At 33.8% G+C, this 21,069-nt stretch overlaps 1 protein-coding gene and 1 long non-coding RNA gene across 3 annotated transcripts; one reads left to right on the top strand and one right to left on the bottom strand.

Moving 5' to 3' along the window:
* The first annotated feature begins 836 nt into the window (after positions 1 to 836).
* On the top strand, positions 837 to 20,462 carry Larp (La related protein). Of its 2 annotated transcripts, XM_083037143.1 has the most exons (18): positions 2,403 to 2,979; positions 9,535 to 9,778; positions 11,648 to 11,721; positions 12,287 to 12,340; positions 12,745 to 12,922; positions 13,075 to 13,176; positions 13,287 to 13,462; positions 13,666 to 13,784; positions 13,861 to 14,059; positions 14,349 to 14,867; positions 14,986 to 15,152; positions 16,367 to 16,589; positions 16,705 to 16,875; positions 17,053 to 17,294; positions 17,857 to 18,008; positions 18,234 to 18,488; positions 18,996 to 19,129; positions 19,240 to 20,462. In XM_083037143.1, exons 1-18 carry the CDS (start codon positions 2,551 to 2,553, stop codon positions 19,579 to 19,581), a joined length of 3,780 nt encoding a protein of 1,259 aa, XP_082893269.1. In that variant the 5' UTR covers positions 2,403 to 2,550; the 3' UTR covers positions 19,582 to 20,462. The 2 variants fall into 2 exon arrangements, with proteins under 2 accessions (XP_082893267.1, XP_082893269.1); XM_083037141.1 differs by lacking the exon at positions 9,535 to 9,778 and having other exon boundaries at positions 837 to 2,979.
* LOC145935652 (uncharacterized) lies at positions 9,602 to 10,698 on the bottom strand. Its single transcript, XR_014425252.1, has 3 exons — positions 10,063 to 10,698; positions 9,922 to 9,980; positions 9,602 to 9,739 (listed from the first exon to the last, which is right to left on the bottom strand). It is a non-coding gene; the product is annotated as an uncharacterized LOC145935652 (long non-coding RNA).
* Positions 20,463 to 21,069: the final 607 nt, after the last annotated feature.

Genomic DNA, 21,069 nt, shown 5'->3' with positions numbered 1-21,069 from the left:
ACCTAACTGAACCAAGTAAGTGAGAAACACGTTTGGCGAATAAATCGGATCTCACATTAATTTTGTTTTAAAAAGATATAAAAGTTATAAAATATTATAAAATAAAATGCCCATGCTACTAAATACATACAGATTCGCTTACAATAGGCTTGTTTTCTATTCCTGAACTGATGCAATAAGTTAGAATGAGACAATAAAGTATATTTTGTCTCACTCTAACTTATTGCACCAGTGTGCACAGTTCAGCCAGTGCAGGAATAGAAAACAAGCCTTATATGGTATAGCACAATATATATATTACTATTGTACATACAATATATATATATATATATATCATATTTATAAATATTATTTATGAATTTTTCCTTTTTTTGTGTGTGCTTTCATCACTATTTCAAATGTCGCGCTTCGATAAGCCACACCAATATGGCGCTTAGTGTTCCCCCCTTACGTCTGCTTGCCAGGCAAGGGGGGTATATCCTCCCTCCTGTTATTTCTTACCTCCATGGTCTTTAAAGGTGCCTTTTCATGCTGACGCTCGACGCTCATTTTTAGCGTCAGAAGACTTCACGTGACCAAAAATAAAGATACCAATTCGTCAATTTTGGTCACGTGACGTCTTTTGATGCTAAAAATGAGCGTCGAGCGTCAGCATGAAAAGGCACCTTAATAGTACCTCGTCAGTGGCTCGACTATCGGATTTTCGAACGCGACCGTGGGAGATATTTGAATTTGAAGATTGGCGGATCGCCGGAAACTACTACGTTCGCCATCTGGCGTGTCGTACGCATGATCGGACGAAACCGGAAGCCGAGTGAGTCGCTCGTGGTCGCTCGCCAGCATTGGCCACAGCCACATGTGTCTCGCGGGTCTCGCGTACCGTTCTCTCTACGGAAAGGGCTCTGCCGAAAATGCGCCGTGTTTACGTAATCCGCGGTAACGCGATGCCACGCCGGTACTGGTAGACGCGCGAGGATCCAGCGTGACGAGTGTTCGCGATCAGGTGTGACGCGGCCGCGAATTACATCGCGAAACGCAACGTGACAACGTGCAGTCGGCGCGAGACGGCGAGACGGAAGGCCGGAGATACAGAGGACCCCCGGGTTGCTTCGTTCGCGCGAGTGTCGTGGAGCCCGGACGATCTTTCGACGACCGTCCCCTGGCTGGAGGATAATCTCGCGATTCGCGACTCGTCGACTCGTTCTTCGAAAGAAACGGCGCAGCACGAGAGGACACGCGCGCCGGCCAACCTGTGCCTCGTAAAATCGTCGAGTCAGCGCGTTCGCTCGAGCCGCCGCAAGGTACGAAAAATCTCGTGCGCTATTTTCACGCGATATCGCGACGTCAAAATCGCGCCGAGTGTTACGTCGGGACGTGCACGCGAGAAATACGAGTACTACATCTGCTTTGTTCGAGCCGACCGCGTGGACCACGCGCGTCCCTTTGGAGAGAGAGAGAGAGAGAGAGAGAGAGAAAGAAAGAAAGAAAAAGAAAGAAAGACTCCGACGACGCGTCAAAGCGGTATCAATCATCGGAGATATCGACGTCGCCGTCGCGTTCTCTTCGTCGAGGAGAGCAGTCGCGCGCGCGTGACCAAGTCCCTCAGCATGGAGAGGGGCATGTAAGGTGCTTTGGACGCGTGCGAGGTTAGTTTGCCCATCGCGCCCGAGTACGCGAGTCATCGTCGGCCGGGATCGTCGCCGCCGACCTCGAGGGGCGAACAGACGGATCGCTTCGGCTACCGCGAGAGCGACGTGGAATAAACTCGTAGGAATCGGGTTAAACGCGCACGGGACCTCGTGCACGTAAAACCTCGTGTTTTTGTACCTCGGCAGCGCGTACGCCGCAAGATGGCGGCCAAGCTAGCCAGCAACCAAGGTGGCGCTCGCAGCAACGGCGAGCGGCAGGAGGCGGGGCCCTGCCAGTCCTACGCCAGTGTGTTGAATCCCAAGAGTGCCCTGACTCTGACAACGAGTTCCTCGCAGACTCGGGCGGGTTCCTTCAAGAGCAACAATAAGGAAAACATTGGCGAGCAAGTGACAGTTTCGCAACAGACGCAGCAACAGCAGACACAGCAGCAGCAGCAGCAGCAACAACAACAAGGAACGACGATGGTGGAGAGATTGATGCCAAGCATGATCAAGGACAAGTCCTGCCAAAGGATGCCCGCCCGATGTCAAGCGACGCGGACGATTCAACCGGCGTCGGACAGCTTCCCGGAGAAGGACAGCAACCGCGGCGGGTCTCTCGACAGGTCCGAGCATTTCGACGCCGCGCGTCAGGGCAGCGGTCAGTTGAACAACGGCGACGTCGCCAACGACGGCGAGTTCCAGACGGTCGCCAACAAGGGCGCCCGCCGCAAGGAGAAGCTGCGCGAACATCACCGGGAAACTCACCGGGAGCGTCACCGGCTACGCGAGCACAACAACCGCCATCAGCAGCAACCACGTGGTCCCATTGGCGTAGGTGGCGGGGGTGTCGCCAGACGCGGCAGCGACGAGAGACACAGCTCGTCGTCGCACAACTCGCACAGAGAGCGCGCGGACCGCAATGGCAACGCCACATCCGCCGAACACGGAGGCCCGAAGGAGGCCCATCATCATCATCATCATCACAGGGACGAGCAGAGCGTCGAGGCGGAAGCGCAGCAGGCATTTCCGGGGGGGCCGCCGTCCCAGGTCAAGTACGTCGAGGCCCCCCTACCTACGGTCAACGCCTGGACGAAGAACAGGACGTCGCAGACGGTCGCCAATACGTCCTCTCCGCTCAACAACGTCGTCGCCAACAACGTCGTCCCCACGGCGACGACGTCCACGTGCGCCGACAGACAGAGCGACAGAGAGCGAAGAGTTTTACAGCCGCAGCCACAGCCACAGCCGCAGCCACAGCAGCCGCAGCCACAGCCACAGCCACAGCAGCCGCAGCCGCAGCAGCAGCAGCAGCAGCAGCAGCAGCATCATCATCATCAGGACACGATCGGTGAGTTGTGTTTTCATTTCAATCATTCTCGATCTCCGTGAGTTACATGTGGAAACCAAACTCACATTTTTCTTATTCTTCGGGAAATTTGTTCTTTTCTGTGAAATAAATTGATTTGTTTCTTCCGAAATGTAAAAATAAAGAATAAAGTACTATAGGGGTAAAGAGATTTATGTAAAATGTCGATTTTCTTTTCCGAAAGGTTCTGGAAAATTTTCCTTGGACAAACATTCTTAATCTCTTTTGAATCCGTTAGTCAGGTAAAAGTTTCTTGAGAAAAAAAGAGAATAATACATTGATACTCTAGGAAGGAGACAAGTAACAGCTATATATATATATATATATATATATATATATATATATATATATATATATATATATATATAATTTTAATGTACTTGTCTGTACTTTAGGCCAAGTTAACATGTTTCACAAATATTTCCTCCCCCCCCCTTTTTTTTACTAACAATAAATTTTCTACGTCATGCATAAAAAAATATCCAATTATCCAAAATTATATATGCAACTATTCTGAACTCATAACAGATAATAATACAGACATTTTCTCTATTATCCGAAATCACTAATAAATTGATACGAAATTAACAATAAAGTAATCAAATATTCAATATTTGAGGAGATATTGTTCGAAATATCCACATTAGTTTCTAAGAGCAGGGAAAAAAATGAGCACAGCATTATATTCTTTATAAGAATTATATACGAAATAATACGTTAAATTTTTTTTATATTATTACATTATCTTTTCAGAATACACCTAGATCTAGATGGTCTTTTCGATTCCATTGTCGTTAGTGGTAGTAGATTCTTTTGTCTGTAAAAGCAAATGGCTTTACAAACTTCCTGTTAATACATCTATTCTTCCGATTTGTAAGGCTTAACAATTTTCTCTGCGGGAGATTTCAAGAAATTTCAAACATTTTTAGAAAAGGTGTTTCTTTGATGTTTTCGCTTTTGATGTTTAACGGGACAACAGATAAAATTTGAATTTGAGTTGTACAAATTGTATACTTGATTTGTTAAACGATTTATTTTACGATACTTGTTACAAAAAAATATTTTGCGTCATTTGAAAATTATAGAAATATTAATTATGCTGATAAGTAAAGCTTTTTACGAATTTTACACGCGGTCATTTCGTCTCGATTACGAAGCAATCTTTTATCTCATTTTTCTCTAAAATTGCCGATAGATATTACTGTGCGAGACTGTTTCCGATAACGATTACATAATTATCAATTTGTCACGTACACATGTGTGCAAAGGTATCTTATTTTATTAGCACGCTGCTTCGTGCTTGAGCAGTTTCGTTGAAATTCGAGAAGCTGCGTCGAAATATCCGAGATTTCAGGGAATATTATCTATAAATAGATTGTATTATCTGCATATATAATGTAACTTTCTTTCCCCTCTCCCTCTCTACGTCTTTTTTTTTATAAAAAATGTCATTATAAATACTATCTTCTCCGATAACATTATAATTTTTGTTATATAAATATCTCGTAATAATTAATTCTTAAAGATTTCTTAACATAAATTCCATATTAAATTCGAAAGAGGAAAAAGTACGATTTGCATCGGATTAATTAATGTCAAAAATGTTTTTCAGTATTTTTAATCGCATAAATATAAAAAAAAAAATCACTGATGCAAATGTACAAACAATGTTTAAAACGTTTTTATATTATTAAATAAGATAAAGTTAAAGACAATATTTCAATTTATTTATTATCACATTTTTTGCTAAGAACGTGTGTGAATACTTAAAAATGTGTCATAAGAGATTACGGAGGCATCTCCGCAACAAACTGTACGGGAGGGCTGTATCGGGTGATGTATATATTACGAAATGCGAGGCGTGAAAATAGAAACGCGCGAATGTGCGAGCGTTGAAAAATCGAGGAAAGAGAAATGTAGTACGTAGCAAAGAAGCTCTTCTGTGAAAAAAAAGAGATTCAGATAAAATATTATATATACCGCCATATCTCTATCGAATATCTTTTTATCGATTGCTAATATTTTTTTAATTGGAGAAACATTTTAGACTCGAAAGTTATACCTACACTTGCCTATGGAATATCGTCTAGCCGTATTGCATAATTAAATAATAAAAAATTCTGTTTTTTCTTTTAATTACTATAATATATGCAAATTGTCTCTCGTTATTGCCATCTAAATGTTGAATAATTATGTAAGTGTAGACTTTTAAATATTGAAATCAAATATTTTAAGTTTGTGTGGTAGAAACGCGGCTACTTTAGGTATTCGATAATCGTGATAATAAAAATGGCAAACGTCTGACTGTACCACAGTCTTATCTTCATATTGCCAACACGTCTCAGATATACGTGGCACCGGAATATCCATGTTGGCATAGAGTGATTGACGTGTTGCCTTCGTCAATTTATTTGCATATCAAAAGATTAGATTTGCTTTTCGTGGAATAAATCAACAAATTTTTTTTTATCATGACAAATTATTTGCTTTTTCTGCAATTTATTTTCTTAATACTTTTAATTTAATAATTCTTTTTAATTTGACAAAATGACGGAAAAAAGATTATTCCCAAGCAAGAGCTTTCTTTTCTTTTTTCTTTTCTTTTCTTTTCTTATTTTTTGAGACACTCTAGTCTAATTTTGTTTTTATAAAATTTAATAATTTTCTTCGATATATTCATTTATATGCGCGAAAATATTAACAAACTGTTTCGTCAGTATTGTTATCGACAACGGTGTTGTATTTTCAATTTAACATGCATGTCGATCTGCTTATTTCACGCGCGATTTCCGGCACGAAATTCATCGAATCTGCGGGCGAGACTATTGCAAATTGATTCGTTTATTACGATTACATAGAACGAGGGTAGGAGAATGTTACGAGGGCAACGACATTGACATTCTTTCAACGACGTAGCAATATGTTACGACACAACACACAATTCAGTTACTAGAGAAACATCCGTATACTATAACGCGCATCTTACTTAATAGTCTGCATGTGCTCGGACATTCACTCTCGTTGGAAAGAAATCGAATCCATTTCTACGAGTGGAAACTTTAAACGGTTTAAACCTGCATTTTTTAGTTTCATATTTTCTCAATGCTTTTTATATATATTTTTTAATACGTAAACTCTTTTATATTTTTGCCAATAGACATGCTCGATTGAATTCTGCGCGCAAAATTATTACGTGCTACGACGAATGTACATTTTTATTGATAGGAGTTAAGGCCATCGCACACGGATTTCCGTAAACGTAAGCATAAGACGTAATCATAAGCTCGAGAACCAATCAAAAACTAGCTTTGATCTAAATTATTCCGTAAGATCAGAAATAACCATAATCTTAACACGTAACATGAATTTCAGTCGGTTGAAATTTTTACGTACGAAGAATTGTATCCATATATATATGAGTATTGCTACTAAAAGGCACATCTCTATTCTTCTACTCGATTTATGTTCATGCATGACATATGTATACATATATCTGATTTATGTATGATTTGATATTTAATAATTTTAAAGAATATTAATATGTAATATATATAAATATATACACATATTTTAGACATAAAATAATTCTTACGTTACGTCTTATGCTTACGGTTACGGAAATTCGTGTGCGATGGCCTTTAATAAGCTGGTTCTTGTTCTTAACATCTTGCATCCGTCTGTTAATTTGTATTTAATCTGCTTTTTTTAAAATGTTTTATACATCTAATACGAACAACATATTACATCAAATTACATCAAATACAATGAGATGAGATTTTAGCGAGCAGACAGACGCATTCAGCCATAAAAGTTATAGCGAGAATGCGGGCCTTGGTCTTACTGCAATTGACCAATGGCTCCGCGTTCGGTCCACATTAAAATATGTCGCAGAAAGTGAGAGTCGCGAGAATGGAAACCTGTTCCGGAACGGTCGAATAGGAGCTAGTAGAACCGAAGTCCGATAAATATCTTTCGATCGATGTACACAAGCATGTTTCGAACTGGTAGAAGATAGTGTTTCCCAATTCAGTTTCATCACCGAAATATACATATATATATATACATATACACACAATATGGCGACAAATGTTCCGCCCATCGCGTATCTTCCGTCCTGGGATCCTAAAAATATTTGAATTAATTAGAGTAGAATAGAAGAATGAAATGTAAAAGATAAAATTATACATATATTTCCTGTAAAAAAAAAGATTATTTGAGAAATACTGCATCGAAAGAATGAAACACAGCTATTAATACTTATTTTGCGTTTTATATGAATAAATTACCATCGAATGACGATGACATTCTCGCAAGAGAATGTCGAAAAAAATGTACAAATTCTTTCATGTATTATTCTCGGTTCTTTCATTTTTACAAATCTTTCTTTACCTGTTTAACCTTTTATCAATGAATAGATACGCAAAGCAACTTTAAATATTAAAAATGTGTCGGCATTTTTTTCTCCGAAGTCTAAAATAAAATACAAATACCTTCATTCAAATTTTTTTTTAAGAATACCTTTGTATTCGGAAACCTTCGAAAATATAAGGCTTATTCTTCCCATTCTTAATGGGAAAGAAGTTAGATGCCCAACAGGTATAAAGTGATTATAACAGGGCAAAATACCAAAAACACGTTGATATTCATACATTGATGGAAAAATAAAAAATGATGCATCGACAGAAGAGTTAAGAAAGAGACATTTATAATTATACATTATGACATTCACATCCCTTTATTAAAACAAGCAGCTTAGACTCAGAATTCGGAGGAAGAAGCAGGTCTCACAATTAAATCTGCATTTCGATATACATTTTTCAAAGTAATTCGAGATATTCACAACTTCGATGATCGATAAAAAAAAAAGAAAATAAAAAATCTTCGATGATTGCGAATAAGTATGTTCGGTAATTAATGGCACGAAATAACTTTCGATTGACCGAAAACAATCCGGTATATATAGTCTTTCAACAACGTCATGTTTACTAATTGATTAAACTGCCGGAAGAATTGCTATATGAGGAACGGATCTGTAACTCATTTACCTAATAATAATTGTGTAATGCTAGTGAGGTTTATTTTTATATTTTTTTTTCCAACGGAAAATGCAGAATTTTTTGCATGCGATAAATATTTTAATTTTTGCCTGACAAATTGTACACCATTGTCAAGGATCGATGATTGATGACCCGAGCTTCAGGTAATTTAAGTAACTCAGTGGGTATCTAAATAGTACATTCGGAAACGGACTGCACATTCGTTCCAACACTAGTCGAAAGTATTCACGTTCTCGATCAGAGCTCGATCAGAGCTCGATCAGAGCTTCATCGTCGTTCGTCGTAATCGTTGATTCGCTTCTTAAACCAACCTGCTCTCTCATTGTCAGTGGCTTGTCGACACGACTTCAGCATCGTGATCGCGCTTTGTCGCGTTGATTATTGCAAGATGCGATATCGAAATCGAGTTCAAAGAATTCGCGAATTTGATGGATTTCGACGAAATTGGACGATTACATATGGCTTCGTTACAATTTCATCGAGTAATGAAGAGTCTCTAGTCGCATATCATTATTTAATCAATTATTCATGGTGAGATTTATAACTTGTGTTTTTTATTTATCGGGAAATTGGATATCTGCAACAGAGTCTATTCTCGTTTTGCAATCTGCAGCTGCGACTGCGATTACATCCAAGTGTACGTGAAGTTGTAAAGTTAATTTTTTTTCCGAGTGCGATACTACCGGTACTCTTAATGCTGATGCAATTGAAAGTATAATTTAATTAGACTGCAGCTCCCTGCGTGCGATACGAATCGGATTATTGAATCTATCGTGACGACAGAAGACTGCAATGAAGATAAACCAAAGGAAAAACAACGCTTTTCAGCGTGAGTCAGCGCATACAATTGGCATCTTTTTCATTAATTATGTTCATGTAAGACAGCGATGATCAGCCAACACTCAAATTGATAGCGACAATTTGATCAGATCCGACTAAATAATTTGAGCTCTATTATTCATTATTCATTTAATTTATCTCAACTCTTACTCGTATATTTTAATTGTATAGATATATTCTTGTTGCTTATAGACTATTCAAACATTTTTACCCTATTACAATCTCGCTGTGAAAATATTTCTATCTCTGACTCAACTAAATCATTAAATTTTACGAATTCATTTCAACTTTTATGTATGGCTTAGAAATCTTGCCTATAACTGTAATAACTTGCTCCGATAATCTTGCCTATAACTTCCGGTCACGTTGAGACCATGTACATATATTCGTGATAGGCTTACATAAAGTTATTATACCTCGTGTTATATATTATGATATTCTGATCTAATATGTATTATAAACATAATTTCTGGGAAAGTATATCGACAAAAATGTATTACACATGTCTCTCTAGCACGCAATCACAAATATGTCAGAATGAAGAAGTGATTATTAATGAAAAGATATATTTCGATTTTGTGCATATTATTATTGAAAGAAAATGTTCAAAACATGTTTCGATCGTTGTTTATTGTTTTAGACGTCCATGATCGCCGACAATTGTGAGTTCGCGGCAATTCGCCATGATTACATTCAGCTTCAACGTTCTCCGAAGTTGCTTGGCATCGAGACAGGATTAAATAATTCGATTCGACTCGAACTGAAATCACGAAATCTGCTCACGTTTCACTTAGCCCTTTTCGATCCTTCAGCTCGTCGCTCCAAGTCTTCTAAATTTAGCAGAACTGAGGAGGCAAACTTTTATATAGAAATGTTATTGATCGGTAAAGACAATAATAAAACTCACAATATATAATTATATGATAATATACAAATATACAACAAATAAAATAATATTATAACACGATAAAATATAAAATATATACAAGACTATAATATATATAAGAATTTTAGTTTAATTACATACCACAATGTTTGTGAGATTATCATTAATTTATACATCTGTATTCTTTTGGAATATTGAATCTAGAATATTAGAATATTAGAATCTAGAATATTAGGTAGAATTACATACCACAATGTTTGTGAGATTATCATTAATTTATACATCTGTATTCTTTTGGAATATTGAATCTAGAATATTAATGTTCGAATTTATTCGTGTGTTCTTTTGTTTCTCGTAATTCTATTTTCGTCTATTGTTAGAAACGTTTCCAGTTCCTTCATCGTCACGAACCACAAATTTTATGTTTTTTTCGTCTTCGCTGTGAATTTCTCGCGCGACAGTTTCAATAAGATTGCAGAATCACTTTATAGATTGGAGTATATATTCTGATGCAATAATTGCGCAATCATAATCGATATTTTTGATGACACACAGTCTCTATAGTTGTGTTTGCAAACACGCATAAATGTATATGCGTGTCTGAATTAAACAACAAGTGAAAATAAAAGTTTAACACTACGAGTGAATGTAAAAAGAGTTACGCATTTGTTAATTAAACTCTTTTACTCTCTACGACTCGTCGGACCGGGTGAGTCTCGTCTCACGATGATGCGAGTACCAATATCTAATTTTAACGATGTCACGCGAAGATCGAAGGCGCGTTGACACATAGTGTGTCGGTTTGTGGGCACATCGATTGTAAAAGTTCATGAGTAGATAAGAAAGTGCAAGGCGAAAGGATAAAATGATGTCTAATCATTTTTCACAGATACGTACGTTTAAACGAACTGTATCATATTATAATGTACAAAATGCAGATTCGATATTATTTGCGATAATATGCTTTTTAAATGATACATATATATATATATATATATATATATATATATACATATATATGTATGTATAGACCCAGTTTTTATAGCTTCTGAATTACTCTCACATACTATATTAATTTTTAACTTTAATGACCTTGTATTACACTTTGATTATAATGAAGAATATATTACATAGTTTTCTCGAGACACATTCTCTCTTTAAATTAATATTTCGCAACTTACAAGTGTTTTACTTGCGGTGATAATTGTGAGAGTTTTAAAAATAATTTCTTCACAAAAAAGAAAGAGAGAGATAATTTATTTAAATAATACATTTAATAAGCAATAAATTAAAAAATGAATTTTGATGTTAGATTTTCTTGTTTGGCTATATCTGCTCCATTTTTCTTCTCTCATTTGATATCGGTTGTTAAAGATAAAGATATTCAAGAAACACGCACATATGTGCGATAAAGATAATCAAGGTCACGCGGTTTGGAACAGGTTATAAAGAGGCTGATATGGATATAATTATTTGGAGACAGAGAGAGAGAGAGAGAGAGAGAGAATTAATGTAAAAAATATCCGTCGCGCAGTTCTGAGAATTTTTATACAAGTTTTTTTTTATTACAATCGTAGCTGATTCGTTACAATTTATTATGTCTTTTACATTTTTTTATGTTAATATATATAATTCTTTACTTTTAGAAAGACCTTAATCTTTGAAAACACACATATTATTATTATATCTTCTGTATTCATATTTTTATATAAAAAGATACATACAACTGCTTTGTATAATTCTGGTATAGTTTTCTTTTCTTCTTTTCATTAAACTGTGACAAAATTGAAGGATGCACAACTTTTTGCGTTTATAATAAGCTTATATGTAAATATAAAATTATATGTGTTTTTCTTTTTCTGTGCAGAAAATGGTGTCGAAGATAGTGCTCAACCCACAATTGTCAGAGCTCCTAGAGATAGAAGAAGATTTAATCAAAACGTATGTGATATTTTTATCTTCTTTTCAATCTGTATGCAGACATGTGCATATTTAGTTTGATACATAAATTTTATAGTTTACGTGCATGACTTTATAATGAAAGGTAATTTACCTTAAAAGATAATTTTTCTTAATTTTTTTGTTATATTAATTTAGATGTCACTTTTATAATGTGTAATAAATACAACTAATACTTCTGTAAAACTATAGAACAATGAAATAGATATCTATCTATATTAATATAATAATTTCCAAAGTTTATAAAAATTAAGATAATACTGCAAAGTATTGAATGTTAATTTGAATTAAAAGAAACTCATATTATTGATATAAAAAATATACTTGCATGTATGTATATTTCTTGTTTAAAAACATAGAAAATTAAAAAAATTGCACAACGACAGTTGCATATCTGTTATTACTTATATCACTAGTGTATTATAATATTTAGAAACTTAATTATAGGTGTATATGTGTGTGCATGTACTTATATATCAATTGGAAATGTAAGTGTCGTTTCTATTATTATTTTATACGGTGTTAATAATAACATTTTATGCAACAGGCAAGTGATTTTACAAACATTGGAGACTGGCCCACCTTAGGACCGCAAGTAGAGGTACGTATTTACGATCGATTCTTTCGTTAAAACCAATTATCTTTAAATAAATGCGACTAATTTTTATTTTAAATGCAGTGAGTTGCTGTTTTAATAATAATCATCAGGGCAGTATATTTACATTTCATTTATTCCAACTATTATAAGCAATATTTATTATGACATATAATCTGATACGCAAAACCTAGAGCTTGCATGATTTATTAATAAATCTGTGAGTGTAGAAATTTTGCTAGAGAAATGTCGAATGTTATGTCATTTCAGACGAGAAATTTTACGTCCGAGAAATGTTCAGCATTTCTACATATTTGCTCTTTGAGCGAATATTCTCTCTTTTCTTTTTTTTAATTTGCAATTATACTACATTTTTTATGAAAATTTATACAATTTTTTATGTGATTTAGAGAAAAGCAGCCATAAGCAGCAACTCTCCTTCGAAGCAAAATGGTGTGGTCAATGATGAATCTAGTAATCTTAAAGCAAATAACACTATAGAAAGTAAAGGCAAAGAAAATAAGGAGCAGAACCATTGTCAAGATGATAGCGATGAGCATACAGACAATGGCGAAAAGAAAAAGAAAGGTAAGAAGATTGATTTGTGTGTACCTTGTACCTATTTTGACAAAAACTTTGTTTTCATCAAAGTGATTGCTCCGATTTAAAATTTAAACCAAAAAATATTCCTGACGCCTATCTAATGCCCTTTTTATTCTGATAATATCGCGTTTTTATAGCGAATAAACAAAAATGGGTTCCACTGGAGATAGACCTAGCACAAAATCGTGGGACTATGCGATCGCCGAGATTTCAGAATCACAGAGAAAGAAATGGCGAAGGTAAAATTATTTTCTTTATATAATAATATTACATATAATAATCACTGCATAATTGCTATAATAAAAACAAATTGATATGAATAATAATTGTAATGTCGTAATAAAAATAGCAAATGATGGCGAGTCCTGGCGCGAAAGAGATTACGATAAATCATCGGGATATAATCAACGAGGACGTGCTGGAAGAAGTTATAGAGGTAGAGGACGAGGCGGGCGTGGCCGTACTGGTTTTAGACATCGACAGGATCATGAATATACTAATTATGCTACAACGGACTATGTACAGGTAACTACTAGCTGATATTATAGCTTGAATTATTATCTCTATAATAATAATGATGATGTTATAATATAAGTGGGAATCTATCTGACGATATTCTGATTGTAATTGACAGTAGAGCTGAAAATTTTCAAAATTTTGTATATATTCGTATCGCATGCTTTTTCATGAAATATCATGTTTTTTTTTTTTTTTTTTTCTTTTTTCAGACCCCTAAATACGAACGTTCAGACACTGGATATATGATACCTTATATGGGGACTTGTTATTTTAATAGTGCTAATTACGTAGATATCCTTACGCTAAAAGAATGTATACGACAACAAATGTAAGTTCTTTAGATTTTTTGTATTTTTTTACAATTTATGTGTAACTTTTCATATCAATCTTGCATTTTCTTGCAGAGAGTATTATTTCTGTGAAGAAAATCTTGTGAAGGACTTCTTTCTTCGTCGTAAAATGAATGCTGAAGGATTTTTGCCTCTCACTTTGATTGCATCTTTTCAACGTGTACAAAATTTAACAATGGATATAGATTTGGTGATAAATGCAGTTATGGAATCTGACAAATTGGAAGTGCTAGAGTTTGAAGATGGATACAAGGTATTGCAAACAATGTTTCAAATTAATAAAATAGCATATATTTTACAAAATTAAATATACATATGGCACACATATTTAAAAAAATTCTAACATACATATGTACGTTGGAAACTAAATTTGTGCTAGAACAAATAGAAGAGGATTCGCTAACACCATTAGAACTTGTTTCAAGTTCAATGAATGGAGTTTGACAGTAGACCTCTTTACATATAATTTATAATTATTCAAATGTTTTTTCTATCTGCGCATAATGGATATTTTTCAAATAATTTAACATTTTACTTTTCAGATTAGAACAAAGTTAGATCCTTCAAAATGGCCTATCTCAGATTTAGCCAGCAATGTGGTCATCTCGAATCTTTCAGAAGAATCTATCTCATCTGAAAACGAAGTAATACATCCTACTTCTGAACCTACATTTTGTCCTGCTGCAAAGCCTTTACTCGCGATACCTATTCCCGCAGTTCCTCGTGTTTTTGAATCCTACTATTCCGTTCCAATGGCAAATGAGATTCTAAATCCTGATGTACCAGAGTTTGTACCAATGGACTTGACGGAAAAGACTAATGGATTTACTGCTATCGATGAAAGCAACGAAACAAAGAACGAAATTCAATTTGAAAAGATAAAAGAAGGAATTTATGAATTGACAAATAGTACAGCAATGCCGCACTTTTCTCTTAATAATAATTCTCCTATTAAGATAGACGATACATTGCCAGCCATGGCAGATTCTTCCACTTCGGACAGCTTGCCAGAACGAATGAACGGAGAATTAGATACGTCAAGCGACAGTGCTTGGAAAGAGGTAATTGTCTTCATTGTATAAATATTTACTATAAATAAATTTGTTTACTATAACTAAAATTATATTTAGAAAGTTTGGGTTTTAAAAGGAAAATTATATAGAAACAAATAATTCATAGGTGAGAAGAAGAGTTAAACCAGTCATTAAACCACACAAAGATAGATCTGAGGAGAAAGAGAAATTTGAAAATACCAGAAACAAAACACGAGAAGAATTAAATTTCCAATTTGACGAGGAACTCGATTCACCACCTCCAACTGGTCGACATAATGCCTTTTCGGAATGGTGAGTTGATAATAAAATTAGTATTATCAATATTAGCAATATATGATTCTTTCGCGAAAATATCGCCAAGATATTTGATACTTTATACAAATCTTAAAAAAAAAATAAATTTGTGTATTTTTATTAATTTGTGACAAACTCAAAATTAGGAATTTGAAAGTATAGGAATATCGATAAATGTTGACAAATTAACTTATACCTCATGGATCATTTTCTTGTTGATACATATAGAAAGTACATTCTTAAGTAATACTCTTTGAATTATGTGGCGCTCCTTTTTTTGTTCTTAATATACATATACAACTTTGAAAATTATAAATAAAATTTTTAGAAAAGATTTATATTCCCAAACATATATAAAAACTTAATATATGTTTTCAAAATCATGATTATTAATAACTTTCAAAAAATATTCATCATTTATTTATATAATAATAATATTAAATATTTATCATTTTAGAAATTAAAATATGCAAGTATATCGAATATATTTATTTCAAATTTCCTTTTGTGTTAAAAGTTCCGAACCATGTATTTTATAATTTTACTTTATTGTAAAGTAAATGCGTAAAGGTTTTACCCCTCCCTTTGCACCCCCACTCTAAAAAAACTAATCTGACCTATTTCTGATTTTAAATTAAAGTTAGATTTGGGTTGTAGACATTTTTTTGGGAGAGGGGTTACGCCCCTCTTCCGCTTACACGTTTATTTAAATATTTATTTATAATTTTTAATAAATACTTAATAAAATATTTTGGTAAAATAAGAAAAATTCTCAGCAAAATTAAACAATATTCCTGAAGCGTATTGACATAATATCGAGCAAATATAAACAAAAAAATAGAATATATGTAAACATTGTAAACGAAAAGATGATATAAGTAAGTACGAAAATTTTGATATTTTAAAGTCATATCTCAGGAATAAAAAAAATATAATTATAATATCATTATAAAAATATAATACCACACATAATTCAAAGTATATATTACTTGAAATGCACTTTCTATAATATATGTCATAAGAAAAGTGATTCGTGAAATGTAAGTTAATGTCAATATTTATCAAAATATTTTTTAATTTTCCGAGTTTTTAAATTTTTGTTATTGTATTACGAAGAAAGAGACAGTTAAAGAGAGACTAACCAAAATCTTTTACATTTATTGTGGATTTTTTTTACCGATATCTTCTATACTTTTATATTTTGGATGCAGGTCCGAAGATGATGAGGATTATGAATTATCAGATAGAGATGTTAATAAAATCCTTATCGTTACACAAACTAATCCTCCATCATCTAGAATCCCAAAGCATGAAGGCTACGATAGAACAGGAGATTGGATTACAAGAGTTAAAATAACTCAAGAATTGGAGCAGTCTATTAACGATGGATTATATTGTTATGAGGATGAATTATGGAGGCAAAATAATCAAAGGGTAAGATTATAATTTTAGTCTCTCTGCCTTTAAAAGAAAGACTAAATTTATATATAAATTTAAAGTACAATAAAAAACAAATCTGGAGTATTATTAAGTTGATGTTAACACACAGTATGGCTCATCTTCGTCCATTGGGAGCTATAAAACGATTAATATGATTAGTCAAGAAGATTTCGAAAAGATGGCACCAAAAGTTCCGAAAAAAGCGAATCCGGAAGTTCCACCGCCACCTCCTTCCTGTATAGAAGATTTAGAAATTCCGCAATCAGCTTCTTCGTTACAGGTATTTCAAACTTTGAAAAAAAAGTTCATCTCAAAACAAATATTATAAAATTATATACTGTTAAAACTTACTTATTGTCACCTGTTGACAGATTGTAAATACTCTATAAAGACAGTGTAAAAAATTATACTGTTAAACAAATATTATAAAATATTGTATACTGTTTACGTTTGATAGATTCCAAGTATAAGTCAGGAGAGGAAAGATCATAGATCGGAAAAGAGTCATTGGAATGAGAAACCACAGACGAGAGAAGGACGAAGAGCCGCATCTCGTTTCTTCGCCGTTGTAAAAGAAGCATCTGTTGATCCGACGACACCACGAAAACGGAAAACTCGTCACAGCAATAATCCTCCAGTAGAACATCATGTTGGCTGGATTATGGATGTTCGAGAGCATCCCCGAACACATTCCGTAGGGTATGTACAGTATATTTATCTATTGAAGAAAATCTATGACTCAAACTAAAATACAAATTTTACATATTTTTTCTAAATCCTCGGAATAGACAAATGTTTATTATGTATATAGAAAATGTTGGAACATATAATAGAGACATGTAAAGAGTAGATTTCCAAAAAGATAATTGTATCATTATTAGTTTTCAATGACAAACAAACGTAGCTTGTAAATAAAAAAATTTTTAAAAATATGATTTTTTAAAATAAATTATATAGACGTCATTATAAATATCTCTAATTACAATATTTCTGTTTTTAATCATTTTGACTGGTTCTTATTAATTCGCATTAGTTTTCCTGTTATTGATATTTTTTATTTTGTATAAATGAGAAATATACATATATGATTTGTGTATGTGTATAACATGATGAAAATCATCTATATGTCTTCTTTTCCCGACTGAAGAAGTTGCCTTGTAGAAAGATTTATATCTGAATAAAAATAATCAATAGAAAAATGAAAATTTGATTTCACTTTGCATGTACACTTTAGGTATGTTTTTTTAATTTATTATTTCAGGAGTAGTGCAGGGACAAGTCCTAACGAAGGCTATCTTGCAAGTAGTTATGGAAGTGTTGTTACTATAAGCGAGCATCCGAGTCACGCTTTGTTGAAAGATAACGGATTTACTCAACAAGCGTATCACAAATATCGTTCACGCTGTCTGAAAGGTATTATTATTATTAGCAATTACGAGATTTTTTTCAAGTTACCAGTTTAAATAATTGTATATAAAATGATGAATCTTCTTTATGTCTTCTTTTCCCGACTGAGAAAAATATCTATATGCGGAAATGCTTTTATCTGAGTGTCATTTAAACAAATCGTACGTTAACGTTTAATCAAACTCTCTTTTTATTCATGGACCATTTTTTTTTTTTTTTTTTTTTTTTCAGAACGCAAACGATTAGGTATTGGACAATCACAAGAAATGAACACTCTCTTCCGTTTCTGGTCGTTCTTTTTGCGAGAAAATTTTAATCGTACTATGTATGAAGAATTCAGGACTATAGCCAAAGAGGATGCCTGCGAAGGATACCGATATGGAGTGGAATGTCTTTTCAGATTTTATAGCTATGGCTTGGAAAAGAAGTTTAAACATGTATTGTATAAAGATTTCGAAATAGAAACGATATACGATTACGAAAGTGGTAAGTCAAGATTTTATTTATATACATTTCTATTATATTAGCACAAAATAGGTTGTTTAGCTATGAAATTATATGATAGTTAAACGGTAAATTTGTGCAAAAGAAAATGGAAATGTTTCATTAATTAACGCCACTAGAATATTTTTCTCCAATAAGTGGAGTTTGATATTGACAGTGCTACAATATCTATTCAAGAAAATAGCTTGTTGTAGACTCCACCGATATACATATCCATATACAGACTGGCCCACCGAAAACGTAACAGACATATTTTTTGGCATTTAACTATTTGGTCAAGAAACGCTTGGACAGGTCAACTTTGTTGTCAAGGGGGGACATATTAATTGGCTATTTTCGTTCACCTAATTTCAACCCCAAAAAAGGGGTTAATTTCATCCTAAAAATATGTCTGTTTCGTTTTCGGCCACTTTATACATATGTATTCTGATATTAAACTATCGCAATATAACTAATACTACTAATATTAACAAATTAATTATTTAATAGGACAACTGTATGGATTGGAGAAATTCTGGGCATTTTTGAAATATTATAAGAACTCTGATAATCTTCGTGTAGATTCTAAATTGGAAGAATATTTATCCAAATTCAAGAGTATCGAAGATTTCAGAGTAGTGGAAGTGAGTATTATTACAGACAAAACGTTTCCATTTGCTTTATACATACTTATTAATTGTTTTAAGCATTTTTAATAGCTTAATAGCTTTATATAATGTGTTATTTCTTATAGCCCCGAATATATGAAATGCTCCAAGCTGCAAGATTACGTCACAGAAGTGTTTCCGAAAGCGCTAGAGAAGATTCTCTAGCAGACGATTGCAGCATCAACACACTGCCAAATGAAACGAAATCTGATAGCCACATGCAAAGATCATATTTAGACTTTACGAGTTCATCATCGCAGTTTCGAGATAGGGCCGGCTCTTATGGTTCTAGTAGACTGTGTCATCCCCGACGACGAAATAATTCCGCATCGTTGAGCGACCAGCGAGATCTCAACAAGCAGCAGCAGCCTCAAAGCAGACAGAATTTTGGTTCCTTCACGAAGCCTCACGAGGCGAGCAAATCATAAGTCACTGCCAAAGAACGAATTTAACCTCCATCTTCGAATCTGAAAAAAAAAATCCGTCACGATCAAGACGGAAAGTTTATTTGTCTATTAAAAGTTATACACCGTTCGAGAGGCAATTATCGATTCGACATCTGACATAGGCGGTGCGATACGTCATGTAATGTAAATTTAAAAATATCTTTCGTACGAAACGATAGTTACGCATCGTCATCTTGTTATATTACGCATCATTAGATGCAAGAAATAAAAATTCTGTACAGTTATTACTATACTCTCGCGACTGACATATCGATTGAAATTATACTAACAATCGCTTGTCGCGTTTGCTTAGCCATCGCTCTTTCTTTCAGTATATGTAAATATAAAGAGCAAAAAATGGATAAATCTCGCTATAATTTCAATAAGCTGACTATATAAGTGATTATAGTTCTTTTCTGAATTATGAATGGCACGTTGAATGGTGTAATATATGTATACTCCTGTTCTATATATTTAAAAAATATTTGACCTTTTAAAATTTTCCCGTCCTTCGTCTTGCGAATGAAACGCTCCGTTACAAGACAACATAATCCAAAACGAATTTTGTGAAATTTCGTTTTCAATATCCTGTCTCGTAACAATTGGATTAGATTTTGCTGATTTTAAATTAAATTATGTTTTGAGATTTCCTGAAGAGAGAGAGGGAGAGGATATTTAAACGCTAATGATGATAAGTTAAAGTGCGAGTGTAGTATTTTTAAGTTTTATTATGTTAAACTTTGACACTGTGCGACTAAGCAACTTATTAATTTATTAGTCGCTATTACAAAAAGTGTAATTTCCTTTTTCGAGAAATCACAATAGTCTCTTAATTTAAAAAATAAAGAATATGCTTAATCGATTATTATAGATTTATTATTAGATTTCACTTTTCTGTATTTTCACGTTGCTTCCACAAATACATAATAATGATGAAAGCTCACAACGATTTTCAAAACAGTAACAATCGAAAGTCTGTTTGAGAACGATCTCGATTCGTGAGCAACAATCAACACGAATTAACGTAATCAATATTATCTCGTTTCGTTTTGTTAATATATTGCATTTATTAATATTATGTATGTATGACATACAAAATTCTATGCACACATTACATATGCATAATATTAATATGTTTTCTTTGTTATTAATAAGAACGATCGAGAATAAACTTTGTTTCTAATAATGCGAGAATAAGAAAGATATTATAAATATTCTCAAGAAAAAGAAAGAATGATCGCACAAACGACCTGCAATTGTTACCGCAAATAATTTCCGATCAATTTACCAGTCGCGACATAATAATAACTATTTCAGTAGCGACAGAAAAACAAAAATATATGATGATTATATTGTATATATTCTCATAACTCGATTTTAGTGATTTAGAATAATCTATAGCTTTTAAGCAAGTGACACATAATAATAGGATTTGATACTTTAAGTTTAACATGTTAATAAACTAGATAT

Source organism: Prenolepis imparis, unplaced genomic scaffold (genome assembly GCF_030444845.1).
Source record: "Prenolepis imparis isolate NDT839.2.m4 unplaced genomic scaffold, iyPreImpa1.0 SCAF_4, whole genome shotgun sequence".
NCBI classification, from domain to species: domain Eukaryota; kingdom Metazoa; phylum Arthropoda; class Insecta; order Hymenoptera; family Formicidae; genus Prenolepis; species Prenolepis imparis.
Note: the sequence above shows the minus strand (reverse complement) of the source record. Positions and strands in the feature narration are given on the sequence as shown.